The following is a 27,324-nucleotide window of genomic DNA, read 5'->3' on the forward strand; positions in this document are numbered from 1 at the left end:
CACCTTTGGCGGAGGGCGGGGGGGAGTCGGAGCCCTCCAGCTGTGCGGGTGCGATGCGCGCCCTGTCATCCGCTTAGCGCCCCGGCTCCCGCCCTCGCCACCTCCGCCCGCCGCCACCGCCGCCGCCGCCGCGCGCACGGTCGCCTCCGCCGCCACCACCGCGCGCGCAGGGCATGCTCGGGGCTCCGGTGCCACCCTGCGAGGACCCCGACCCGCCTGCGGAGACATGAGACGCAGCCCGCGGGTCCCCCTGGCCCTGGGGCTGCTGCACTTCTGCCTGGGTGAGTGTCGAGGGTCCAGAGGGGACCGGGGGACGCAGTGGGCACGGTCCACTCGCAGAGTGCGACTGGGGCCTGGGGGTGCTGCGGGTCGCGGGGCTAGCGACAGTGGCAGGCTTCTGGAGGAGCTCTTTCAGAGCTGGGACCCTGGCGCCCCTGAGATTTGGGGGGGCTGAGACCCTGAGACCTGAGGGTGATCTGTCACCTTGGCCAAGGCACTTGACCCCTCTCTGAGCGAGGCTTCCAGGCTTGCACGTTGGCGGGGTGGCATTGCGCTGGGTTTCTGGGCCCTCGGGGTGGGATGTAGCCCTGACCAGCTCCAGTCCAGCCCCCAAACCCCTGAGCAGGACCCTTGGTGGGAAGCAGAGCCTCACTTCGGGTGTCCGCTTTCTCTTCTTAGCTCAGGCCAACTTTGCACCCCACTTTTTCGACAACGGAGCGGGTAGCACCAATGGAAACATGGCCCTGTTCAGCCTCCCGGAGGACACTCCCGTAGGTAAGTAGCCTTGGGGCCCCCATAGGCGTCCCCAGGGCACCTCACTTTCTCCAGAACTCAGGGGCAACCCGTGACTCCTCATGCCAGGCCTTGCTCCCAAGGGTGCCCTGTTTTGTTGACTGAACTCCCCATGGGTAATGGCAGGAAAGGAGGTCACGGCTGCCATGGTGAGCTAAGCTGAGCCAGCCCTGGAGAGGAGGGTGACCGTCCAAAGATGAGGTGGGCCGGGTCCTTCAGCAGCAGCATTTGGTGACTGTGTGATCTTGCGTAAATATCTTGACCTCCCCTGAGCCTCCAGTCTGTAGGTTTTTGAACAACCTAAGAACTTCCAGCTGGGCTGATTCAATAGGGGCAGAGTGCTGGGGGAGGCCAGGAGGAAGGAGAAAATTTCACACCCTTCACCCTGCCGGGATGGGTAGCTTCTGGGGAAGGAGGAAGGGTGTCAAGACACACCCACATTCAGAAACCACACACACAAGAGCCAGCCCCATAGGAAGGAGTGCGGGTTTTGTCCCCTGCCCCAATCCCAGGGAAGACTCAAGTTTCCACTCTTGGGAGCACACGCGTCCCAAGCAGAGGAAAAGTAACTATGGTAGGGCGCAGCCCTACCCCGCCAGGTAGACTGCATAACAGATCACAGCCTGGAGAGTGGCTGATAATCAGAGTGACACCTGATAAAGGTGGAGGGTAAAGATAAAGTGGGAAGTCGGCCAAGCCGGCCAGCAGCCCTGGCTCAGGGCGGCCCATGTGGCACCCAGTTGAATGATCTGTTGTTCTGTGAACAGTTGAACCCCTTGGCTCTGGGCAGATGGGTGCTTTTAGGAAAAGTTGGGTCCCGGGTTCCAGGTCCCTCACCGCCACCCCCTTCCCACACCCTGCTCCTCCTGCTGTAGGTTCTCACGTGTACACCCTGAATGGAACTGACCCCGAGGGAGACCCCATCTCCTACCACATCAGCTTTGAGCCCAGCACTAGGAGCGTCTTTTCTGTCGACCCCCATTTGGGAGACATCACTCTGGTTGAGGAACTGGACCGAGAGGTACGGGGAAGTGTGGGGGAAGACTTTGCTGGGGGGAGGGGTTGCTGTTGGCTGCGTATTCTCACACTTCTGTGGCTGCACCAGGCTCTCTCGGTGGAGGAGAGAACACAGCAGCTCTGCCCTCCCAGGGTGGGTAGTGTGGCTACTTCCGGGGGCTCCTGCCAGGCCTGCTGATCTTTTAAGCATGTTGAACTCTAAAGAAATCTGTTCCTGCTCTAAGGTTTCTGAAAGAACTCCCCGGGGTGGGAGTGGCTTTTCGTGCCTGCCCTTGGAAGGGTACTGTAAGCCTTAGGGAGTGTAGATAGCAGACCGGGTGTGGGGGGGAGGGGGTGCTGAGAAGTGCTTCTGAGTGTGGGAACGCTCCTCTCCTCTGGACACTTCCTGAACCTGTGAAAGATGGGGCATGGGATCTCTTTCTTTCTTTCTTTCTTTCTTTCTTTCTTTCTTTCTTTCTTTCTTTCTTTCTTTCTTTCCCTCTCTCTCTCTCTCTCTCTCTCTCTATCTCTCATTTTATTTATTTATTTATCTATTTATTTATTTATTTTGTGTATGAGATAGAGGTCAGGTCTCATTATAAGCCAACCTGGAACTCACCCTGCAGCCCAGACTGGCCTCAAACTCACAGCAATCCCCTTACCTCAGCCTCCTAGTGCGCTGGGATTAAAGGCCGTGTACCGCCACACCTGACTCCTTTCCCTTCCAAGGTCCCACAGCCCACTGGGCTACTGTTCTGCATGCACAACCCGACCTCTGTTGTGAGGTTGCTTGGCAGAGTCCAAAGGGGGACGGGGTTCTTAGAGGCTGTGGAGGGGTCCTGGCTGCACAGCTCTGCAGGCAAAGGGGTCTGGGGACCTCAAAGAGATTTCACCATATCCTAGGGAGCGCTTGGGACACCACAGACGTGGGCCAGCGCCGGACTCTAGGGTGTGGAGCGGTGTGGAGAGACACAGGAGAGGGAAGAGGGAAAACACAAGGAGCTCTCCTCTCAGTTGTACCAGAGTTGCCCCAGCCCCTTCTTCTAGCAGGACAGTATCTTTTTGCTGGTAATGCAACAGCCTCACTGCTCCTCCTGGGTCTCTGAGAACTCTCGATGCACAAAGCACCACCCTGCCAAAGGTCCCAAGCCTGGCACAAGGCAGCTTCCCAGAGACACGCACACTGCCATCACCCCACCCCTACCCCTGGGCTCCTTTGATACAAACCCCAAAGCAGGCTCTAATCCAAGTTGCACTGTGTCAGAGTCCAGGCACTCACTCACTCTCTGTGATTCCCAGAGGGAGGATGAAATCGAAGCCATCATCAGCATTTCGGACGGCCTGAACCTGGTGAGTCCCACCCCAGCCAGCCCCTGGCACACAGTATTGGAGCCCGAGAAAGGCTGGTCCACCTCAGAGGGGAGGGCTACAGTGAGGTCTGAAGAGAAGGAAGAAAGAGGAGGGGGAGGGGGTGGGGTGGGGGCGGGGTCTCTCCACTGAGCTTCTCATAGGTCTCCCCCCCCCTCCCCCCCCCGCTCCTCTTCTCAAACCAGCCTCCCGGGTCCCCATCTGCCAACCCCTGTCTCACCCAGTCCCGTGCCAAACACCTGGCGCTCAAATGTTCTCCCCTCACCTCCTGCCCACAGCCACTATTTTCTGCCAGCCCCCCACCACCAAGCTGTCTGGGATGCTTGCCACAGGCCTCAGGGGACTTCCCCACCACCCAGTCCACATCCAACACGCTGTCGTGGCTGTCACCGAGAAACACGGATGCGGCCACTCCCTCCCCGGCTCCAACAGCTAGCCCCTACCTCCCTCAGGGTGAAATCCAAGTTGCTCGGGGACCCTCAGGGCCTCCCTGTCAGATGCCATCTGCTTCTCTCGACTCTTCTCCATTCTGCTGACCAACCAGCCAGCATCTGCCCGAGTCCCCGTGCGCCTCACTCCACTTGGCGGTGCTTCCTAGCCCGTTCCCGCCGCTTCCCTGTGGCGAATCTGCTGGCAGGCTGACACCCATGTCCCAGCATGTCACAGGCATGCTTCCCACCACCACAGGCCAGGCCCTTTGTGGATCCTCTGTATGCACCACTCAGCCCCGTGTGCACGGACCGGGGTACACATGATGCCCTGAAGCGTCTCCATTCTGGGTCCTGATCTCAGGACCTGGCATATTGCCATTGTTACCCGAGTGAGGACTCCACCAGCTGATCTTTGTCCTATATCTAAGCCACACATGACCACTGCGAGGTGATGTCCCATTGAGCAGTCTTCTGAGGGTGGAACGGTTTTTGGCACAAGTGGTTACCTACTTAAGAACATTTGCTGCATGAATGAGTGAAAGGAGGTGGGAGGGAGAGGTCGGAGTTAGGGATCAGCATCCTTGATGTGCCCCAAGGTCTCACTGCCCCGATTCCTGACCCTGCCGCTCCCTACCAGGTGGCAGAGAAAGTCGTGATACTGGTGACCGATGCCAACGACGAGGCGCCCAGGTTCGTCCAGGAGCCTTACGTTGTCCTGGTTCCCGAGGTGAGTGTGGGGCCGCTGGGCAGGGTAGGGGCTCCCACTGTGCGGGGCTCGTAGCTATCTGCGGGGCTGCCCCACGGCCAGCCCAGGGGGCCAGAGTCTAGAGTGCAGAGCCTGTCTGTCTCTCGCTTACTGTCCTCTGGAGGGCCATCAGCTCTGTATCTGTGTATGTGTGTGTGTTATGCACACGTGTGCGCACGTGAGCAGGCCAGAGGAGAACAACGGGTGCCTTCCCTCTATCACTCATAGGTGCATCTGCGTGTTTCCTTGAGACAGTCTCTCTGATCTTGGGGCTTGCCATTTTTTTGTGAGCCTCAGAGATTCTCTGGTTTGTGCTCCTGGCTATGCCAAGCTTCCCCACCCTCCCATGGGTGCTGGGGAATTGAACTTTCCTAGTCCCCAGCCCTCATGCTTGCTTAACAAGTGCTCATAGTAGGAGTCATTTACCCAAACCCTTGAAATATGTTTCCACAACCCTTAATCCCTCCACCTTGAGACCTTGTTAAACGTTGGCATGTTTCCTTTTAGTATTTGGTGGTTATAGGGTTTTTTCTTCTTCTTGTGTTTGACACAGTCATCATACCAAACATGTACTTTCTATATCCTGTTTCTCACATCATTTATAACATAAGTATTTTTCTCATTAATTGTAAAGTTTAGGTAATTACCATTTCCCATTATCTTCCATCAAGTGAACATTCCATCACTTACTGATGGAATCCAGGTGCTCTCTAATATTTGGATATTTGACCTGTAAGTTTCTAGTGTCATAAGAAATGTCAGCCTTTATGCATAAAGCTTTCTCTAAGATTATTTCTAAGCTGGGTGAGGGGCACATACCTATAGTATAGACACTCAGGAGTCTGACGCAGGAAGACTATAAGTTTGAGACCAGCCTGGGTGAGAGAGAGAGAGAGAAAAAAAAATAAAGGAGAGAGAGATTATTTTCCTAAGGGGCTGAGGGTAAAACACAGTGATGGAGCTCTTGCGTGCCTGACGTGCTTGAGGTACTAGGATTGATAGCACCAGCATCACACACACACACACACACACACACACACATGAATATTTGTGGCATGAATAAACAGTAGCATGAAGGGAGAGGAGAGAGAGGTTGATGGGAACATATACCTAGGGGCATTAGAGGCCGCCATCATTTTATCCTTAAGAAGATACATATTTTTTTCCCTTAAGATATAACCTACGATTGTAGTTCCTAGTCAAAAGCATGAATTCCTATGTTATTACCCAAGTGCTTTTTCCTCTCAAAAGATTACTGATTGCCCTCTGCCCTGTGATTCTAGGGAGCAATTGTATCCCCAACAGTTCCCTGCCAACACAAGAAATTGCCATTATTTTAAGATTTTTTTTTTTTCTTTTTTGAGGTAGGGTCTCACTCTAGCCCAGGCTCCAAACGTGTGTGTGTGTGTGTGTGTGTGTGGGTGTGGGTGTGTACACTCTCCGGTGATTCTAAATCTGTTTATACACCATGCTGTCACGTGCAAACCAGTATTTCATTAAACCATGTATGTTTTAGGGGTCTACTTCTTACCCTCCCCTTGAGCGCCCCCTACAGCCCCTTGCATGCCTCTTTCTTTCTTCTCGCATGTGATTTAACAAGTCTGCGCTGTCACTGTCTCTCTCTGTCCTGTTGGGGTTCACACACTCTTTTTAAAAAAATTTTTTTTTAATTTATTTATTTGAGAGCGACAGACACAGAGAGAAAGACAGATAGAGGGAGAGAGAGAGAATGGGCGCGCCAGGGCTTCCAGCCTCTGCAAACGAACTCCAGACACGTGCGCCCCCTTGTGCATCTGGCTAACGTGGGACCTGGGGAACCGAGCCTCGAACCGGGGTCCTTAGGCTTCACAGGCAAGCGCGTAACCGCTAAGCCATCTCTCCAGCCCGGGGTTCACACACTCTTATCAGCACCTTCCCACACCCTTTTAGCCCCTCACTCCCCTGACCCTACTGCTCTACAGCCCAAAGCTTGTGCTTCTGCCTCCCCATCACCTTGTCGCTTCTGCTGACCCTTCTCTGTGGCCGTGACCCCTCAGGATGCGCCTTCCGGGAGCAGCATCTTTAAGGTCCACGCAGTGGATAAGGACACAGGCTCCGGAGGGAGTGTCACCTACTTCCTGCAGGTAAGGCACATAGAACGCAACCTGTGCTGGAGAGGACACCTGAATGTTCCCCGCTGTCATCCCCAGGGCCCTCAGACAGTGCCTCGGCACCCAAGGGAACACACAGGCATGGGAGCCAGAGAGGAACAAAAGACCTTTCCCCCTGGCTTCCTCTGAGTTGGCCTGTCCCCTCCCCGCACCTGGCGTTCCAGGACCTTCCCCCAGCCTCTTCCCTGGAAGAAGGTCTTAGCACCTTGCACCATATAGGATGCAAGCAACCCATCTGAGCCTGGAATGGGATGGAAAAGGGGGCAAAGGGGCAGTCCCCAAATAAGCATATCCAGGATGCCCCAGCCCCCATTCTCATCCATCCGTGCAGTGCTGGCAAAGGTGGGGTCCGTCTTCTGTGCCTCTCCTCCTCAGCTGCCCTCCCTCATGGTACTTCCTCTCTCCTCCATGCACCCTCCCAGCTCTCAGAGCAATGCAGCCTCATGGCTAAAACTATAGGTTCTCAAGAAATGCCCTAGATGCCCGGCGTGGTGGCACACGCCTTTAATCCCAGCACTCGGGAGGCACAGGTAGGAGGATTGCCCTGAGTTCAAGGCCACCCTGAGACTACATAGTGAATTCCAGGTCAGCCTGAGCTACAGTGAGACCCTACCTCGAAAAAAAAAAAAAAAGAAAGAAAGAAATACTTTAGACTCACACACACACACCAATCGTGTGCCTTCAATATATTATTTAACCTGTCCAGCTCAGCCTTCTTGTGTGTAAAATGGTAAAGATAAAAGATAAAAGCACACACTCCCTGGACCATGGTGAGGATTAAATGTGCATAAAGCTCCAGTCACATCGCCTGGTTCCTGCTTCTGACCTCGCCAGGCTGGAAGGCCTCCTGACAGGCAGCTGCTCCTGCCAGCTTGCTCTGGGCTGGTCACCATCTCCTGTCACTCCTTATCAGGTGCCACCTGTAACTGCCACAGCCACTTAGCTGGTGTGGTTTGAAGGTCCCCTTCGTGACAACTCTCAAGCACCCGGTCCTTCCATGCCAGGAGCTCTCTTCGGAGCAGATGGTCCCACCTGTTGGGGCCTGCAGGCTCCGCTAAGAGGGAATGTTCTCATTTTGGGGGTGAGGCCGGAACCTAAGCCCTGAGGCCAGAGCTTCCAGGAAGAAGAGCGTTCAGTTAGCAGGGTGAACCCTGCGGGGCTGCCCTGGCCTGCTTCCATCCTGAGCGCAGCCTCCCCTCCTCTTGCAGAACCTACACTCCACCAAGTTCACTGTGGACCGTCACAGCGGCGTGCTGCGCCTCCAGGCGGGGGCCACACTGGACTACGAGAAGTCCCGGGCTCATTTTGTCACCATAGTTGCCAAGGTAACAGACTAAGAGACAGGGGGAACATGCAATCAGACCTCAGACTCTGGTGGGCTGGAGCGCAGTGAGGGTCTACAAAGGAGGGAACAGTTTGGAGAGCAGGAGACAAAGGGGACAGGGAGGCAAGTGCCTGGACATATTCAGCCTGGACATGTTCTCTCCCTGGAGGCTGCTAGCAGTCCCTGGGTTGGAGAGGTCACATGTCCTTCTAGGGAAAAGCAGGTGAACTTCCTTCATACTTATAAGCCAGGTCCCCTTTATAGGGCCATGTGGCTCTGACCTAGAGACTCAAGTCCTCCATGAGGGCTTCACCTCTCCAGCCAGACTAGCTCACCCCAGTCCTCCTTGCTGTGTAACTGACCTGCCCCACCCAGCCTCACTTCCTTCGCTTACTCAGCCTTGGAAAGTAATGAACTTCTTCACGTTGCTTTCTGAAGTGAACCCCCGGAAGCTGGAACTGAGCAGGCCTAGACCCACTAGGTCTATTAAATCCTTTGTCAGGAAGTTCCTTGCAGATCTCACATGGTCTAGAGGCCAACCCCGTGCAGCCTGTACTGGGGGCTGGCTGGTCACTTCCTTTATACCTGTGCAGGGGAGAGCCCAAGGCATATTCCCTGGGAGCCCCCACTGAACTTCTGGACTTGTGGAAGATTCTGAGTAGCTGCTCATGGCCCCATTCCTGGCTGAGGGTGGGAAATTGTCTCTCGTCCCTCCTCCTCTGCCACTAGCCCCACACAGTGTCCCTGGAGAGTTCATTAACCCTGTATCCAAAGGAAGCTGCTTGCACTCCGGGCACCCGAGTGGAAACCTTTACACGTCATCTCCTTAGGGTTCCCAACCTCCTGTCGAGGGGAGAATGAGCTCCAGACACCCAGAAGCAGGCAAGCACAGGGAGGGGGCCGCCGGCCTCACAGCTGGGAAATTCTAACGGCGCCCGTTCTCTCCCATTCCTCCTCAGGACGGTGGGGGCAGGCTTCGAGGGACCGATGTGGTGTTCTCGGCGACTGCCACTGTCACCGTCAACATAGAGGACGTTCAAGACACGGCCCCGTTCTTCGTGGGCACGCCCTACTATGGCTACGTGTATGAAGACACTCTCCCGGTGAGCGGCTGCACCGCTTAGCCCACGTGCCTTTCTCCCCCGCCCTGGTCGCCCAGGAGCTCGCTGCTGGGGATGGCCAGATTCTCACATGCCCTGCTTGCAGAGAGGCTGGCTCTGGGCTCACCCAAGATCTCAGTAAAGGGGTTGGGGGAGGCCCGCACTCAGGTGTGAAACATCGTCCAGGTGCTGAGGTAGGTCAGGCATTGGGGAATTTAGAATTGCCTGGGGCCAGCTGCAGAGGTCCCCGCTGGAAAGGGTAGGGGAAGACAGATGGCAGATGGCTGACTAGCTCGGTTGGTTGGTGCATCCTCCTACAAAAAAAAAAGAAAAAAGGTTCCCCTTGGTCTCAAAAGCTATATCCTGGGGACACTCGGACCAACAGTCCACCCCCCCACCCCCGCATTCACTGCTGGAAACACGTGACCCTTGCCAGCCATCCCACCAACTGGAAAGCCAGACTCGCTTTCTTCCAACTTCATGGCCGGACCACCAGCGGCCCAACTGCTTGAGCCTGGCCTCTGAGGCTCGGCCTCTGCCACTCCAGGAGCCTCACCACCCTTCAGATGTCACTCCCATCTGTCTCATCGGCCCCTTCCTTCCCAGTGAGGCTCAGACACTGCCCTCCTTGCCACTGGCTGTCTGAGCTGGGGACAACCACCCTCTGTCCCATAGCACATGGCACACACCCCACCTGAAGCTTTTGCCCTTCTTGGGGTTTCATCCTTGTGTTTTGTTTTGTTTCAGATTGCTTTTTATAGAAAGGTTATACTCTTGTATCCCCCCTCTCCTCTGCTTCCATTCTACTGAGGGTCCTCCTCGATGGAGTTATTGGTGCCCATTCTGGGGTCTTTATGGCCTCAGTCAGTCTCTGTGGGTGGGGGGTGGGGGTGTCTCAAGCTAATCCCACCCACCCTGAGGCCCTTGCAATCTTCCTGCCCTTTCTTGTGCAATGTTCCCTAAGGATCTCCCATGGTCATGTAGAGATCTGATTTAGTGTTGAGTTCCCTGTAGCCTCTGGATCTCTGGATGAGGTTTGAGCGACCACAGTGTTTGTTGCCATCTTCCTGGAACTGGTTTTAATTCTCTTATATATATTTTTTTAATTTGAGAGAAAGAGGGACCGGGGGGGGGGGGGTCGCTAGGACCTTTCAGCCACTGTGAATGAATTCCAGACACATGCGCCCCCTTGTGCACATGTGTGACATTGCGCACTGGCATCACTGTGTGCCTGGCTTACGTGGGACCTGGAGGTTCGAACATGAGTTCTTAGGCTTCACAGACAAAGCGCCTTCACCACTAGGCAATCTCTCCAGCCCTGTTCTTGTGTTTTTATATTCCTTCAATGAGCTCCCTGCAGACAGAGACGAGGCCAAAGCTGACTTCGCTGAGCCATTCCTCTGAGGCTCCCTGTGGAATTGGGTTGCTTCCTCAGTCTTCATGATCATTCCTGACTTTGTGAACTAAGAAGAAGCTGAGGGCTTCGGAGTAGAGACAAGCCCGTGTGCAGAATACTGACTGCCTTAGTGGGGCTGAAGGAATGGGTTGAGAGAGGCTCAAACTTTCCTGCTGGGAGGTCAGGGGTCAGAGCTCAGGGCCAGTTCTAGAAGCACAGACAGCACTGGGCTGAGTCGGGGTGACCCCACGTGAACGGGCCAGAGGGAAAGACTTAGAGGATAGCTTCAGACAAAGGTCCAGCTAGGCTTTTTTTTTTTTTTTTTTTTTTTTTTTGGTTTTTCGAGGTAGGGTCTCACTCTGGTCCAGGCTGACCTGGAATTAACTCTGTAGTCTCAGGGTGGCCTTGAACTCATGGCAATCCTCCTACCTCTGCCTCCCAATGCTGGGATTAAAGGTGTGCACCACCACGCCCAGCTCAGCTAGGCTTTTCTAATTGCACTCTAACCCCTTCAGATGATACCCCAGGGCCCACAGCATAAAATCCTAATCCTGATACTTCACACACGGCTCTGTGTAACCCAGCCCCATTGCACCTGCCTCTCCCCTGTGCACGTCTGGGTAAGAGGAAGGCAGAAGGTAGACTGTGGGGTGTCAGGGGGTAGAGATCAGCTGAGTGAGGGCTGCAGGAGACCAGCGGGCAGAGAGTCTGGAAACCCACACTTTGACCTCAGGGGCCAGGAGTTGTGGGGAACAGGGAGTTCCCTCCCCAAACCCTAGGAGGCCAGTAGTACAGAGATCCCTTAGCAGGGTTACATACTGGGGCCCACCCCAAGCCTGACTCTCTTCCTGGGTGGGACGAGGCCTTTCATCCATGACGGTGCGGTGTCAGAGGAGAGGACCCCCTCCCCCAGCATCACCATCAGCTCAGTGAGCTGCTCCTCTTCCCCAAGGGCTCGGAGGTGCTGACGGTGGTCGCCATGGACGGAGACCGGGGCAGGCCCAACCACGTCCTCTACAGGCTCGTGAACGGTGAGCGAGGGCGACTTTGCGCTACAGCTCCGGCTCGTGAAGAACTGGGTCCTGATTGATTCCCTCTCCCACAGGAGCGGGGTGCCCGAGGCACTATGGAGAGGCGGGGTGGGGGGTCCTCAGAAGTTGTGCTCTGCATTCATGTGTCACCACATCCAACAAGAGAGAGTAGTGCAGGGGCCCTGGAGCCACACACGCCACAACAATTCATGTTCCCTTCACCCTGGGCATCCGCTTGCTGAGGGCAATGAGCAGAGACGTTTCTGAGGTTCGTTCTCAAAATTGCTGTGTTCCATCCTCTTTTTTTTTTTTTTTTTTGGTTTTCTGAGGTATGTCTTAGGCTGCCCTGAAATTTACTCTGTACTCTCAGGCTGGCCTCGAACTCACAGTGATCCTCCTGCCTCTGCTTTCTGAGTGCTGGGATTAAAGGCATGCGCCACCCTCATTCTTTTTAAGTTTTTTCTTTTTCTTTTTAACTTAAAGTGTATGATTGAAGGAATTGAATGCGATGCTATGGAATCTTCCTAGTCCTAACTCTACCAAGGCCCAGAGGGACCCCAAGTCACCACCACTTGGTTTGAACCTAAGTCAGCTGACTCTGGAATATACTTTTTTTTTTTTTTTTTTTGGAGAGGTAGGGTCTCACTCTGGCCCAGGCGGACCTGGACCTCACTCTAAAGCCCCAGGCTGGCCCCAAACTCACAGTAATCTTCCTACCCCTTCCTGAGTGCTGGGACTAAAGACATACTTCACCACACCTAGCTATGGGAGTAGTTTTGTTTTTCATAAGTGGACAGTGGCTGAGTAGGCCGCAGTATCGCTGGGGTGAGCTCTGCAGCTCTAAAGGAGGACAAGGTGAGCATACCTAGAACCTGGTCCCAGACATGTTCACACCTGTAACACACTCCTCCAGAAACCACTGTCTCCCTACAGTGCCCCTAAGACACACCCTCCAGTGGCCCTTGTGTGAACAAGCATGCCTACACGTAGACGGGCACATACAGGCTCATGGGCCCTCCGTGCCTTGCCTCCCATCACCACCATAGCCTTCCTCAGTTGTAGGGCATCCACCCCGTGCCCCTCATCACCTCTCCCTCTCCTCACCCTCCCTGCTCTGCACCTTCTCCAGACGCCTCCTTTTTCCTATCCATCTACTCTTCCACATTCCTTTCTCTCCTCACTCTTCCTCAACTTCCTCTCTCTGTAGTGACTGTATCCTCTTTCCCATACACGTACACCCTACATGGGGCATTATGTATCAGAGAAGAGACACAAGATGGCTCCTGAAGGCCAAATGGAGCGAGTTCAAGTCCCAGATCTTCACTGCTGTAGGACCTTAGACAAGTATCTTGGCCCCAGTGAGACTCCTTGGCAAGAAAACAGTATTACTGCATTCTGTGCTTCCGGAGCCGACTCCCTTGCTCTCTCCTGTGGCACTGTGCTGAACTGCAAGGCGTGTTTTTGTGACAGGGAGTGATGGAGCCTTTGAAATTAATGAGACTTCTGGAGCCATCTCCGTCCTGCAGAACCCTGCCCAGCTCCGGAAAGAGGTGTATGAGCTTCATGTACAGGTAACACCCCTCCAGTCTGCCTCGCTATGCCCACTCTCCAGCTGGGGACGGCTACAAAAGCGATGAGAGATTGGCCTTCCTCCCAGATCCCTGGGGCTCAACCTCAGTGTGGGGCACGAGTGATATCTTACTTGAAATGCCCCAGTGAAGGGAACCATGAATTCATGCAGGACTGAGGCGGAAATGCCTCCAGTGTGAAGAACCTGTCGGTAGAGTCCAGGTGGAGGTGAACCTGGGAGGGTGGAGTGTCATGAAGGCATCCCCGACCACGGAAGTCCAGGGAATCCAGGCTGGGGAGACTGCATAAGATGTAGTGGAAAGTCAGGAAGGAGTCAAGTAAGACTGGAGCAGGGTCCACAGACGGCATGTAGGAATATGGATGTACAAGACAGGAATGGATCCTACGCTGGGGCCCGAGGAGCAAAGCCTGAATTAAGAGGCAGGAGTATTTCCCAGCAGGACTTTATGACCTGTGTACTCACACACAGGCCGAAGTTAGAGGGGTCCTACACTAAGCCTGATGCACTACTGTTTGCTGGCCTGGAATTCTTAACAATTTCTCATGTTTACTGGACTTTCCAATTATGTCACCGGCCCTGCCTAAGAGCACTCAGGAGCCTCTGAAAGAAAGGTTTTGAGCAGAATTGGAGTCACATATTAGAAAGCTCAGCTGGCTTTTGAGTGGCCAGCAGAATTCCAAAATATGGGCAGCTTAGCCAACAGTAGTCTCCAGGACATTCTCCTGGGAAGGGAAATTCAGGGTGCCCAGGTGGCCCCAGGTCTCTGGATGTTATGTGCACATAATAAGTCACCTTCCTAGCATTCAAGAACCCTGGTCTTCACTTGGTTTTGGAGGCAAGTGGCTAGGAAGTGTCCAGGGAAGATGGCCAGTGAGGGTACCGGGAGGTGTGGTGACAGACAACTTACAAAAGAACGAAGAGGTTGTCCAGAACATGGCAGTTGACCATGGGGGCAGAGGGGGACCTGAGATGCACGGATGAGGTCTGTGGTGACACCGTGCCACAACAGCCCGGGAGAGGAGGAAGATTCAGCTGGAGGAAAAGTCTAGGTGCTGGGGGGCGGGGGGAGGACATTCAGGCGGAAACATCCAAACGTGGGCATGCAGGTGAGGATCTCAGAGAGCAAAGTGCCCATGTAAACTGCGAAAGGCGTGGGAAGAGTAAGAGCACCCAGAGGATGGCGTGGTGGCTGAGAGAGGAGCAGCTGGCCCAAGTCCACAGCGGACGCGGAGAGTGGGGAGGATGTATGGACCAGGGGCAGGGGACAGAACCCAGCAGGGGACCAGAGAAGTTGTAGAGAATTTGCCGAAAGCCGAGGACTTGGCCAAGGGAACCGGACCCTTACGAAGGTGCATATGTAGCAGGGTCGGGTGAGGTGTCGAAGTCGTCATGAAATGAGAGATCTAAACAGAGGACACGTGAGAGCTGAGTGGGAGGAGAAAGCAGGGAAGGGAGACAGCAGGCAGGGGCTTCTGAGAACGAAGTTAGGACCACAGCCCCATGTGGAGTGGGACCGGGGAGGTCATTTTCCAGCGTCCTTTTAGAACCAGATCCTCCTCCTTCTATATGAGAGGGACACCCTGGAATAGACTTACATATTTGATGCATGCTCTATGCGGTCCCCACGACCGTTCATCCCCGATTGGCACCCTACACTAGTTAGTTCATGCTGCGTGAGAAATTACCCCAGCCTCTGTGATATAAAGCAACACAGGGGCGCGTCTCACAGCGCGTGGGAACTGGGAGTCCAGGTTCAACTTGATTGGCCCCAAAGTTCCAAGGTCATTTGCACAGCTGCAGGCAGATTGTCAGCCAGGCCTGGAGTCTTACCCAGACGGTTGGCTGGGGAGGAGTTGCCCTTTCTGGCTCGCTTGCTTATCCCTATGACTCAGATGCTCAATGGCTGTTGGCGCTGGGTCATCATTAGCAGTGTGTCATGAGACCTCTGCAGCATGCTTCATGCAAGCCAGCAGAGGAGAGTCTGCTGTCAACACAGACGTTATAATCTCCCGTAATCTAACCTTGCAGCGAGAGCCCATCCCCTCTGCCACAGGTAAATAAATTTCCAGGCCAGGCCACTTAAAGAGAGGGATTAACACAGGCGTGAACATCAGAAGGCAGAATTATGGGGCCAGGGCTGGAGAAATGGCTTAGCAGCTAAGGTGCTTGCCTGCAAAGCCAAAGGACTCAGGTTCGATTCCCCAAAACCCACATAAGCAAGATGCTCAAGGTGGCACATGTGTCTGGAATTTGTTTGCAGTGGCTGGATGCCCTGGTACGCCCATTCTTTCCCTCTCTCTCTCACAAATAAATTAAATATTTGTTTTAAAAAAGGAATGGTGCCAAAAAGAGTGCTTGCCACATAGCCATAGCCACCTGTCTCACTACTCCCCTGCTCCCCAGGTGACAGAGGTCAGCTCTGCTGGCAGCCCAGCTGCGCAGGCCATGGTCCCGGTCACCATCAGGATCGTGGACCTCAACAACCACCCGCCAACCTTCTACGGAGAGAACGGGCCTCAGAACAGGTTTGAGCTGTCCATGTATGAGCACCCGCCCCAGGGGGAGGTCCTGCGTGGCCTCAAGATCACCGTCAATGACTCTGACCAGGTACGCACGCGGCTCTGCCTTCCAAACTTACTGGGCCTGGGGCAACCCTCGCCGTATGTAGGTAGGAGGGCCAAGCAAGACATAGCATGAATAAACAAAATGGTACAACCAAGAGGAAGAGAGGGAGAGAGGAGGGAGGGAACATAAGCAATCCGAGACTGTGAGCTCAGCCTAAAAACATCCACAGCCAAGTACAAAGGAAAAGTCAAATGAAAGCTCCCCTGTGCCTGGTGTGGTGGTGCATGCCTTTAATCCCAGCACTAGGGAGGGGAGGCCGAGGTAGGAGAATCACTGTGAGTTCAAGGTCAGCCTGAGACCACATGCTGGATTCCAGGTCAACCTGGGCTAGAGTGAGACCCTCCCTTGAAAACAAAACCAAGTCTCAGGGTCCATTACAGAAGAGGTAGCTGAAAGAATGTAAGAGCCAAAAGAAGGGTAGGACTGCTTACAACGCACTCCTCTGGACAAAAAATGGCCTGCATATCCATGGCCTCACAGTGCCTGGCACTACCTACACAAGACCATCATAACAGGAAGAAAAGATGATAACATCAAATAAAAGAGAGGGGGGCTGGAGAGATGACTTAGTGATTAAGGCATTTGCCTGTGAAGCCAAAAGACACAGGTTCAGTTCCCTAGGACCCATGTATGCCAGATACACAAGGGGCAGATGCATCTGGAGTTCATTTGCAATGGTTAGAGGCCCTGGCAGGCCCATTCTCTCTCTCTCTGTCTCCTCTCTATCTCTCTCTGCTTACAAATAAATAAAATTTTAAAGGAGAGACTAATTAAGAGGGTGAGGGGATATGATGAAAAGTGGAGTTGCAAAGGGGAAAATGAGGGGGGAAGGGAATTATCATTATTTATTGCCTATAACTATGGAGTTGTCCAGAAAAGAAAAGAGGGATGGAGAGATGGCTTAGAGTTTAAGGCATTGTCCTGCAAACTAAAAGACCCAGGGTCAATTCCCCAGGACTCACATTAGGCAGATGCACTAGGGAGCATTCGAGTCTGGAGTTCATTTGCAGGAGGCCCTGGTGTACCCATTTTCTCTCTCTCTCTCTCCCTCTTTCTCTGTCAAATAAATAAATATAAATATTTAAAGAAAACAAACAAACAAAAACCAAAATAAAACCAGTTCACCTGTGTCTGTCTCTCCACACAAGCATCTTACCTGCGTCTGGCCACATCCTTTGGCCGGCTCAGGACTGCCCCTGTGTGCTTGGTGCCTTGCTTAGCCTTCATGCCCTACTAAATCTGACCCTGGATCAAGTCACTTTTACAAAGACAAGCTACTCATGTCTCAGGGCTAAGGACATGTGTGAAGTCCCCTCACCTAGCATAAATATATTATGATTGCATTCTACACTCATGTATCTTCTGTTTTCTGTCCCCAAAACTCGGTTGCTCAGGGAGCCAATGCCAAGTTCAACTTACGGCTGGTGGGACCTGGAGGCATCTTCCGAGTGGTGCCACAGACGGTCCTGAACGAAGCCCAGGTCACCATCATCGTGGAGAACTCAGCGGCCATCGACTTTGAAAAGTCCAAAGTGTTAACCTTCAAGGTAGGTGGGCTTGTACTGTACCAAGTGGGTGGATAGGGTTAGGGGCAGGGTCCCAAGAGCTGATGACAACTTCTTAATTCCTTCCGTGGGGACCCTTGTCACCTGTGCCCTTGCTGGTTTGACTCTTGCCCCTCCGCCCCTCTGCTGCTCCTGTCAGTGTGGGTAGTAGGAGTGTTCTATGTGTACCTTCCTTTATTTATTTTAATATTTTTATTTTTTTTTTATTTATTTGATAGAGGGAGGGAGAGAAAGAGAAAGAGAGAGAATGGTTCACCAGGGCCTACAGCCGCTGCAAACAAACTCCAGATGCATGCGCCCTGTTGCAGTCCGGTTCGCATTGCTGGTAGAAATCACCCAACAAAGAGCAGCTTCTGGGAAAAAGAGATTTATTTTGGCTTAAAGGCTCGAGGGGAAGCTCCACGATGGCAGGGGAAAACGATGGCATGAGCAGAGGGTGGACATCACCCCCTGGCCAACATAAGGTGGACCACAGCAACAGGAGGGTGTGCCAAACATTGGCATGGGGAAACTGGCTATAAAGCTCATAAGCCCGCCCCCAACAATACACTCCCTCCAGGAGGCATTAATTCCCAAATCTCCATCAGCTGGGAACCTAGCATTCAGAACACTTAAGTTTATGGGGGACACCTGTATCAAACCACCACACGCCCCTTGTGCATCTGGTTATGTGAGTTCTGGGGAATCGAACCTGGGTCCTTTGGCTTTGCAGGCAAGCACCTTAACCACTAAGCCATCCCTCCAGCCCTGTACCTTCTTTTCATAAATGGAGAGGGAGAAACTGTGTGGTCATCAGAAAGATGTTTTCCCATATGCCTTTGACATCTGTCATCTATTCCAACAGCATACTAGCAAAATATGATAAAAGTCCTCCTTAATGTCATTTAAAAGTATATAAAATGTGCATAAATAATGTCTATTCTGTATTAGCATGCAGGTTTTATACTGTTGAAAAACACTTCATTGTTATCACTTAAATCATCATTATTTATAATGCTGCATCATACATGTGCTTAGTCAGTATCATGGGAAAAAGTGAGATCCTAAAATCATTGTGAGTGGCTGCTGTCACCAACATGACTTAGCTCAGTGTGTGTAATGTCATCATTTCCATGTAAAGAGAGAAAATGGGAGCCACAAACATTAGAAAAGCAGAACCAAAAGGAGCAGGATTTTGTTTTGTTTTGTTTTTTTGAGGTAGGGTCTCACTCTAGCTCAGGCTGACCTGGAGTCTCAGGGTGGCCTCGAACTCACAGTGATCCTCTTACCTCTGCCTCCCAAGTGCTGGGATTAAAGGCGTGCACCACCATGCCTGGCTCAGGAGCAGGATTTGTAAGGACATGATTGTTTCCTTAGAAAACCTAAGAAAGTGATTGAAAAACTATAATAAAGCAAAATTGCTAACACGATTGACCACAAAGTTAGTACCTCAAATCCAGCAGTCCTATGGGAGGACGTACAAAGGGAGGGAAAGAGATGGGGGAGACACATATATACAAAGAGAGAGAGGATAATAGAATAAAACATACTTTAAAAAATTATATTTATTTGGGCTGGAGAGATGGCTTAGCGGCTAAGCACTTGCCTGTGAAGCCTAAGGACCCTGGTTCAAGGCTCGATTCCCCAAGACCCACGTTAGCCAGATGCACAAGGGGCACACACGTATCTGGAGTTCATTGGCAGTGGCTGGAGGCCCTAGCATGCCCATTCCCTCTCTGTCTTTTATTTTTTTTAACATTTTTATTTATTTACTTATTTGCAAGCAGAGAGAGAGGAAAAAAGAATGAGAATGGGCATGCCAGGGCCTCTAGCTGCTGCAAACAAACTCCAAATGCACATGCCACCTCATGCATCTGACTTTGTGTGTGCTGGGGTCATTAGACTTTATGGGCAAGTGCCTTATCTGCTGAGCCATCTCTACAATCCTAACATGAAACATATGACACTTAAGTGATGAAAAGTGCAAAATGACACCAAAGTGGTAGTAAGGAAAGCAAGGCATGTTTTTAAAGCGCAAATTCTCCCTAAGTTGATGAAGATTTCAATGTCACTCCAATTAACTCATGTATTTTTTTTGTTACTGTTATTAGTGATTGAGGGGGGTGTGTGTGTAGTTTGTGCAGTGTATGTTCATGTGGTGGATATAGAGGCATGTACATGTCTGCAGAAACCAGAGGAGGAAGTAGGGGTCTTCATCTAAAATTCCTCCATGCCATTTTCCTGAGGTAGTCTCTCACTGACCCTGGAGCTCACCGTTTTCAGTTAGGCTGGCTGGCCAGGAAGTCACAGTGATCCTCATATCTGTGCCTCCCTAGTGCTGGGGTTACAGGCATGGGCAGCAACTGTGCTTGACTTTTTAAAAACTTTTTTATTAACAACCTTCATACGTATAGGCCACATACCATGGTCATAATCCCCTCTCACCATCTTCTCTTTTCCTCCTCCCAAATCCCACCTCCACTAAATCCCTTCATGCTAACTTTTTTTATTTTTTTGTTGTTTGTTTTTCCAAGGTAGGGTCTTGCTGTAGCCTGGCTGACCTGGAATTCACTATGGAGTCTCAGGGTGGCCTCGAACTCACAGGGATCCTCCTACCTCTGCCTCCCGAGTGCTGGGATTAAAGGCATGTGCCATGACAGTGCCCACTTTTTTACTTGAGTGCTGGGAATTAAACTGAGGTCCTTATGCTTGCACAGCAGGCACTCTTACTGACTGACTGAGCCATCTCTCTGCCCCACACCCCATTTTTACTGACACAGGATCTCACCACGTAGCCTAGCCTGGCTTGGGGTTTACGATGTAGCTGACTCTGACCTTGAATTGGAAATCCTCCTGCCTCTACCTCCTCGGTGCTGGGATTCTAGGCATTGGCCACCCCAGCTCTCACTTAGAATGTCCTTTTGTAGAGGTAGTGAGCAACCTTGATAGAATTACGTGAGTCTTGCTGGGTGTGGTGTTGCACACCTGTAGTCCCAGCCCGGGACTGCAGAGTGAATTCCAGGTCAGCCTGGGCTAGAATGAGACCCTACCTCGAAAACAAATTATCTGAGTGTTTATCGGCAGAGATCAACTCATAAGATCAATTGAAAACTTGGAACTAGGAGGGGATATACAGATCGTCAGAACAAAAGAAAGCGGCCCCGGTGCTCATGGGGATAAGAATACTAGCATTGGACGCCCACAAAGGAGGAATGATGTGAGGCCTCACAGAGAGTAAGGGGGAAAGCCCAATAGCAGCAAAAAGTAATAATAAGAGGCCCATTGACCTGCAATCCCAGAACTCAGGAGGCTGAGGCAGGAGGACTACAAATTCAATATGAACCTGGACTACATAGTGAGATCCTGTCTCAAAAAAGAAAAAGAAAGAAAAAAGAAAAACAGGGCTGGAGAGATGCCTTAGTGGTTAAGGCCCTTGACTGCAAAGTCCTTGATTCTCCAAGTCCCACAGTGATACAAGCATGCAATGTCGTACATGCGCATAAGGGGGTATACCTGTCTGGAGTTTGATTGGCAGTGGCTGGAGGCCCTGGTGTGCCAATTCTCTCTCTTACTTTAAAAAAAAAAAAAAGGCCAGCCTGTTGGGTTTGCCTCAAAAAAGAACAACAAAATAAAAAGAGACAGAGAGAGGGAGGGAGGGAGGGAGGGAGGGAGGGAGGAAAGAAGGAGGAACTGGGAGATAGGAGACAGATAAGCAGGTGGGTGCTGGAACAGCTGTGGAGAGGCAGGTGGTGGAAGCTTCTGGTGGGGTGACTGCACACACAAACAAGACTCTGTTCTTCCTTCCTCCCCCAGCTGCTGGCCATTGAAGTGAACACCCCCGAGAAGTTCAGCTCCACGGCAGACATTGTGATCCAGCTCTTGGACACCAATGACAATGTTCCCAAGTTTACTTCCCACTACTACATTGCCAGGATCCCTGAGAATGCCCCAGGGGGCTCCAACGTGGTGGCTGTCACAGTAGGTTGGGGACTGGCCCAAGGCCCAGGGTTCTAGTTCAAACCACAAGGCCCGCAGCCTAGCTGTAACACAGAACAAGCTTCTTGCGACTTCTTAGCCTGTTTCTTCAGCCATACAATGAGGTCTGCGTTGTCCTTCACTACTCACGCAGCGGGGGCCAGGTGGGAGAGAGTTCTGTAGCAAGGAAGAAGGCACCGTCTTTCATAATCTACTCCCAGAGGATTAATGCATCGTTTTGTTTGTTTGTTTGTTTTAAGGTAGGGTCTCACTCTGGCTGAGTCTGATCTGGAATGCACTCTGCAGTCCCAGGCTGCCTTTGAAATGACAGCCATCCTCTTCCCTCTGCTTCCTGAGTGCTGGGATGAAAGGCGCGGGCCACCACTCCCAGCTCATCTTTTATTTTTTAATGTGTTAACATTTATAAACAAATTGCTAGGCCACTGGCATCTCCCTAGTGATAATGAGGATGCGTGCGTGTGTAAGTCCAAAGCACGGGTCCTGTTGTCCGCTCTTACCCTCGTTCATTCATAAAGGAAGGGTGACTGCAATCAGACGTAGACCTGTAACCCTTGAGGCCTCCCCGCCGAACACAAGAGCCCGCAGCAGCCTCCAGGTCACTTCACGTCCTCCCCAGCTGGACCCACCCCAGGCCCCGCTACCTTTGTGTTGAAAGTTGCCCTCAGCTATGGGGGTACCGTGTGCCTGACCACAGACAGTGCTGGCGGCACCGTGAGCTTTCTCTTTTTCAGGCTGTGGATCCAGACACAGGACCCTGGGGCAAAGTTAGGTACTCCATCTATGGTGCTGAGGCAGACAAGTAAGTAGATCCAGAACCCCCAACAGAGCCTCGGTAAGGAATTTGGGGGGCTTCAGCTGAAGGACGAGCCTTCTTAGGAGCCCCAGTATCTAAATAAGAGGGTCTGAACGCTGGGCGTGGTGGCGCACGCCTTTAATCCCAGCACTAGGGATGCAGAGGTAGGAGGATTGCTGAGAGTTCGAGGCCACCCTGAGACAACATAGTGAATTTCAGGTCTGCCTGGGCTAGAGAAAGACCCTACCTTGAAAAACCAAAAAAGCAAAAAAAAAAAAAAAAAAAAGGGTCTGCTTAAGGAAGGACTTGCGAGTGATAGGAGCCTAGGTTAGAGGGCTGAGCACCCCCAGGATGCAAAGTGGGGAAGGGGCAAGGAATAGAAGGAAATAATAGAGAACATAGGCAAAGGTCAGAGGACACTCGCAGTGAGATAACTGAGATAGGAGAATGCCATGGGCACAGCCTGGAGCTCATGCCAATTGCCTCAGAAGCCAGCTGGGCAGGGATAGATAGGATGGGGAAGAAGCAAGCCAAAGAGGGGAGAAGGAAGGGTTGCAGTTCAGGCATTGAAAATTCGTAGTACACACAGCTAGGGCAGTGGCTGGATGAGCCTCCCAGAGTCGGACTGCAAGGATGGGGAAGAAGCAGAGGGGATGCTGGCTGAAGGGGAGGAGACTTATGATCTGCATGATGCCTTGCTATGGCTTTTGGGAGGCAGCTTACCACAAGCATCTATGTGCGTGCATACATGCGTGCGCACACGTGTGTGTGTGTGTGTGTGTGTGTGTGTATACATATGTGCACAAGCATCTGCTCTCTCACTGCCTGACAGGTTCCTGATCAACCCATCCACTGGGCTTATCTACACCCAGCCCTGGGCCAACCTGGACGCCGAAGACACGGCCAGGTACAACTTCTATGTGAAGGCAGAGGACGTGGAGGGTAGGCACAGCCTGGCCGAGGTGTTTGTGACTCTGCTAGACGTCAATGACCACTACCCCCGGTTTGGAAAGAGCATCCAGGAGAAGACGATGGTGTTGGGGACCCCAGTGAAAATTGAGGTGGGCCTCAGAGGCAGCTCAGCACCCTTGTCTGGACCCTAAGAATGTAGGTTAACATAAAATGTATTTGACTACCACCACCACCAGCAAACAATAGGCTTGGAGGTACTCTGTAAAGCCTCCTCTCCACCTCACCCAGAAAATTCCTTTGATGACGTTGCAAATGAAAAACCTGAGGGTCAGAGGGACTGAGGGTTTGGCTGGCATGAGGTCACAGAGCTATCCTGCCTATGGTCAAGGCAGTGCTTTTCCCACCCTGCCCCGCTGTCTTCCAGAGCCTGTGGAAAAGGCATGACCCCTGAAACCCAGCAGACTTGACTTTGAATCCCAACTCCCCTCCTTGCACCTCTCTCCTTAGACAAGTCTCTTAATACCAAAGCTTTCATCTCTGTGTCCATAAAGTGGCTTTTCCAATACTCCTGGGGGCTGGTGAGATGGTTCGGTGGTTAGTGGCACTTGCTTGTAGAGCCAACCAGCCCCTGGTTCAATGCCCTAGGACCCATGTAAAGCCCAATGCAAAAATAAAGTAGTGTGTGCATCCGGCATTTGTTTGCAGTGGCAAGACACCCCGGTGTGCCTAAAGAAACATAAAAAAATAAAAATAAAAAATCCAAAACAAACAGACAAAAAGCAAGTCAGGTGTGGTGCACATGCCTTTAATCCCAGCACTCAGGAGGCAGAGGGAGGAGAATTGCCATGAGTTCGAGGCCCCCCTGAGACTACATAGTGAATTCCAGGACAGCCTGTGCAAGAGCGAGACCCTACCTCAGAAAACCAAAAAAAAAAAAAAAAAAAAAATTTTCTTCTTCAATTTATTCTGGACATGGAAGCAAATAATACTCTACAGAGCCCAAGACACACTGTGGTTCAGAATAGCAAACACATTCTCCTTCCCCAGCTCCATTCCTTCCAAACAGGATTGGGCCCCTTCCCCATTAACCCGGAAAGCTGCATATCACTCGTTGATTCTGCCATCGGGCACGGATACCGCCCGCCAAGCCCAGCGCTGTCTGTTCTCCCTCGTGCACAGGCCACAGACCAGGATGCTGAGGAGCCTAACAACCTGGTGGACTACTCCATCACCCACTCGGAGCCGGCCAACGTGTTTGACATCGATGCACACACAGGGGAGATCCGGCTCAAGAACTCCATCCGCTCCCTGGATGCCCTGCACAACATCACGTCCAACGGGGACTACACATGGTCCCTAGAGGTGCAGGCCAAGGACCGAGGATCCCCGTCCTTCAGCACCACGGCCTTGCTGAAGATTGACATCACAGACACAGAGGTGGGTGCGACACCGTGGCCAGGGAAACGGGACCCCAGGCTGGCCCCTCTGCTATGTGCAAAGGGAGGAGGGCCATCTCATGCCTTCCTTTATTTTTGTTAATATATTTTATTTGTTCATTTATATGAGAGGGAGAAAGAGGTAAGAAAGAGAGAGAGAGAATGGGCACACCGGGCCCCCCAGTCACTGAAAATGAACTCCAGATGCATGTGCCCCCTTGGGCATCTGGCTTATGTGGGCCCTGGAGAATTGAACCGGAATCCTTTGGCTTTGTGGGCAAATGCCTTAACTGCTGAGCCATCTCTCCAGCCCCTTGGCTTCCTTTAGAAGACACTCAGTGCCATTAAGGGCTGTCCATGGAAATCAAACCTGTAGATGAGTAGAAATTCTAGCTTCAATATATATTAATTACTCTCACTTTTTTTTCCCCTGTAAAGTGGAAATAGAGAGGACTCCTACTTCACTCAGATGTTGAAAGATAGAAGGTTGTTTTTTTTTTTTGTTTTTTTTTTTTTTTTTGAAGTAGGGTCACCCTCTAGCTTGGACAGACCTGAAATTCACTATGTAGTCTCAGAGTGACCTTGAACTCATGGCGATCCTCCCACCTCTGCCTCCCTAGTGAGGGGATTTACAGTGTTCACCACTATGATTTTATAAAAAAATATTTTATATGTAGTTCTCATCTCAACATCTGGCAGGAAGTCATGCCGAGGAGATTCTGGTCAGAATGTTTGGGCGCACGGGTTATAATGAAAGGCAAGGACTATTGTATCCTCTTAAAGGCAGGGTCCTGCCAAACAGGAGTTTGGAATGTGAAAGAGGCTATCATCGTGTTTGGCCTCATTTGAATTCCCTGCGATCCTCAAAGGGGTGCCAGCCAGTGGGCATAAGGGAGCCCCTCTGCCCTCCCGGCACAGAGAGAACAGCTGAATGCCGAGGGTGTCTCTATCTTCCAGACACTGTCCCGAGGATCCATGGCGGCTTTCCTGATACAGGCCAAGGACAACCCCATGAAGGCTGTGGGTGTGCTGGCCGGCGTCATGGCCATCGTGGTGGCCATAACCGTCCTCATTTCCACGGCCACCTTCTGGCGCAACAAGAAGTCCAACAAGGTCCTGCCTGTGCGGCGCATGCTCCGGAGGCGGCCCAGCCCCACGCCCCGCACCGTGCGCCTCGAGTGGCTCAAGTTCAGGAAGGCCAAGGCCGCTACCAAGTTCATTCTCAAAGAAGATTGTCCCAGTGGAAACTGCAGTAACAGCAGTGCAAGAGCCACAAAGCCCCCTAGCGCTCCAGCTCTCCCACCACCCCCCAGAACGGCACCCAGTACAGTGGCCCAGTGGACGGTGCCGACAGTGTCTGGATCCCTCACCCCCCAGGAGCCTCAACAATCACCCAGACCCAAGACCTTGGAAAGCCCCGTTCAGTCCACTCTGGTCTCTGAGCTCAAGCAGAAGTTTGAGAAGAAGAGTTCACAGAACAAGGCTTACTTATAGGGTGTCCCCCCGACCCCTCTCTTCCCTTTGCCTCCCCATTGGCCACCCTGTTGCTTCCTACCCTCCAGTCACCATCATCTCCCCTATTTTGTACAATGATACAACCCCCACATGCACAGTCTGCACAGGGCCTCAGGCAAGAGATTTCTCCAGCTATGGGAAGCAGTTGGCAGATACATCCCCATTATCCCATCCTTGACACGGCCAGCATTCTCTCTATTCATCAGAGGCCGGGAGCTGACAAGGAGCCAACTGTGTGTTTTCTCCTCACCAGCCCCCCATCCTCACAGTCCTGGAGTCCTACTTCTTTCTCCTTGCCCTTAGTCAAGGAGTGGGGCCCTGACCATATTAACCGAGAATGTGGATCCCAAAGCCTTAGTTAGCTATCAGCAGGTGCAAAAAACAAATGGAGGGCTAGCCATGGTAAAATGTAGGGTTAGCCCCTAGCTAAGGCAGAAAGTCTGTGAGCTTTGCAGGCTACAGGAGAGCAATGTGGGCAAGGAGGAACAAGGTGGGCTTTGCCAAGAGTGAGGGCAGATGATTTTCAGTCTTCCTCGCAGAGAGATAGATGGATAAATTGCCTGAGATCCGGGGAGACTCCCCCGCCACCCCAGCTCTGTTCACATTGTGTAAGCTTGGCGCAAGTGTTTAAATCCCTCATCCTCATCTGTGAAGTGGCAAAAGGAAACCATGGTGCTGAGGGCTCTAGCGAAGTATAAAGCAACACGAATACAAAATCGTTTTCTGTAGGCCAGTTCTCTGGTGCACTTCCTCCACAAAGAATTAGACCCTGCAGCTGCCTGGCCAAGTGCCCCCCACCCAGCCCGGACACGCTGTGTGCTAGGTTGGGGATGGCCACTCGTCCTAGACAACCAGAGGCTGATCATAGTTCTGCCTGTGACACAGTTTTCCTGTTCTTCGCCATTTACCCCATGTCACTGTCAGAAGGAGCTAGAGCTGGCCAACAAGACACAGGCAGAGCCTCCATCTGACTGAGATAGGAAAATGAGCGACCAGAGAGTGACTTGCATCATGCCACACAGCGGACGGCGGCAGGAATGTGGTCTGAGGGCTGCTGGTTCGTGGCCTTTGTCCTGGGAAGGTGCGGCAGTGTCTCAGAGGAGGGAAATCCTGCAAGGCTGCCGTGGTTCATAGGCAGATCTGCTGTGGTTTAGGGAACCTTCTTGAAGGAAATCCGGACGTGTACACAGAGAGGAAGGATGAGCATTCTTTGCATTTTGCTCTACTCTTTAATGAACCCTCTGGAATTCATTGGTTGTCACTGCTGTGACCAGATCATGCCACATGTAGTTTTCTGCATGTATGAGTCTGTGTGTTGAGGTGTTACTACATGTGCCGGTATACAGAGTTCTTGCCTGGGGGTGGGGGGGCGGTGGAGGTGTGCATTCCCTGACCCAGACAGTATTGAGAAGTGGGTTCTAGCATAGGAGAAGCCCAGCCTAGAGGGCACCCTCTAGCCCTTACTTTAAGAAGGAGCTGGGTTGGACCATGTTTGCCCACCATATGGATTACAGCATCCTTACAACATGCATGCAATCAACCTCTTTTTGTAAATGATAAATAAAATCTGTTAACCAAA

The 27,324-nt window shown here is 52.2% G+C and overlaps 1 protein-coding gene across 1 annotated transcript; it reads left to right on the plus strand.

Annotated features, from left to right (window-relative positions):
* Positions 1-150: 150 nt before the first annotated feature.
* On the plus strand, positions 151-27,324 carry Cdhr1 (cadherin related family member 1). Its single transcript, XM_045137548.1, has 17 exons — positions 151-281; positions 679-774; positions 1,668-1,813; positions 3,088-3,138; positions 4,225-4,314; positions 6,369-6,455; positions 7,691-7,807; positions 8,766-8,909; positions 11,255-11,333; positions 12,804-12,904; positions 15,328-15,531; positions 16,944-17,096; positions 20,907-21,071; positions 21,821-21,888; positions 22,715-22,943; positions 23,974-24,231; positions 25,188-27,324. The coding sequence occupies exons 1-17, from the start codon at positions 227-229 to the stop codon at positions 25,722-25,724; spliced, it is 2,580 nt and encodes an 859-aa protein (XP_044993483.1). The 5' UTR covers positions 151-226; the 3' UTR covers positions 25,725-27,324.

This window comes from Jaculus jaculus, chromosome 18 (assembly GCF_020740685.1).
Source record: "Jaculus jaculus isolate mJacJac1 chromosome 18, mJacJac1.mat.Y.cur, whole genome shotgun sequence".
Taxonomy (NCBI): Eukaryota; Metazoa; Chordata; class Mammalia; order Rodentia; family Dipodidae; genus Jaculus; species Jaculus jaculus.

Coding starts and splice junctions, on each gene's coding strand:
- Cdhr1 (XM_045137548.1), top strand. CDS start 227: ATGAGACGCAGCCCGCGGGTCCCCCTGGCCCTGGGGCTGCTGCACTTC. Junction 4,315..6,368: donor ACGTTGTCCTGGTTCCCGAG/GTGAGTGTGGGG, acceptor GTGACCCCTCAG/GATGCGCCTTCCGGGAGCAG. Junction 12,905..15,327: donor TGTATGAGCTTCATGTACAG/GTAACACCCCTC, acceptor CCTGCTCCCCAG/GTGACAGAGGTCAGCTCTGC.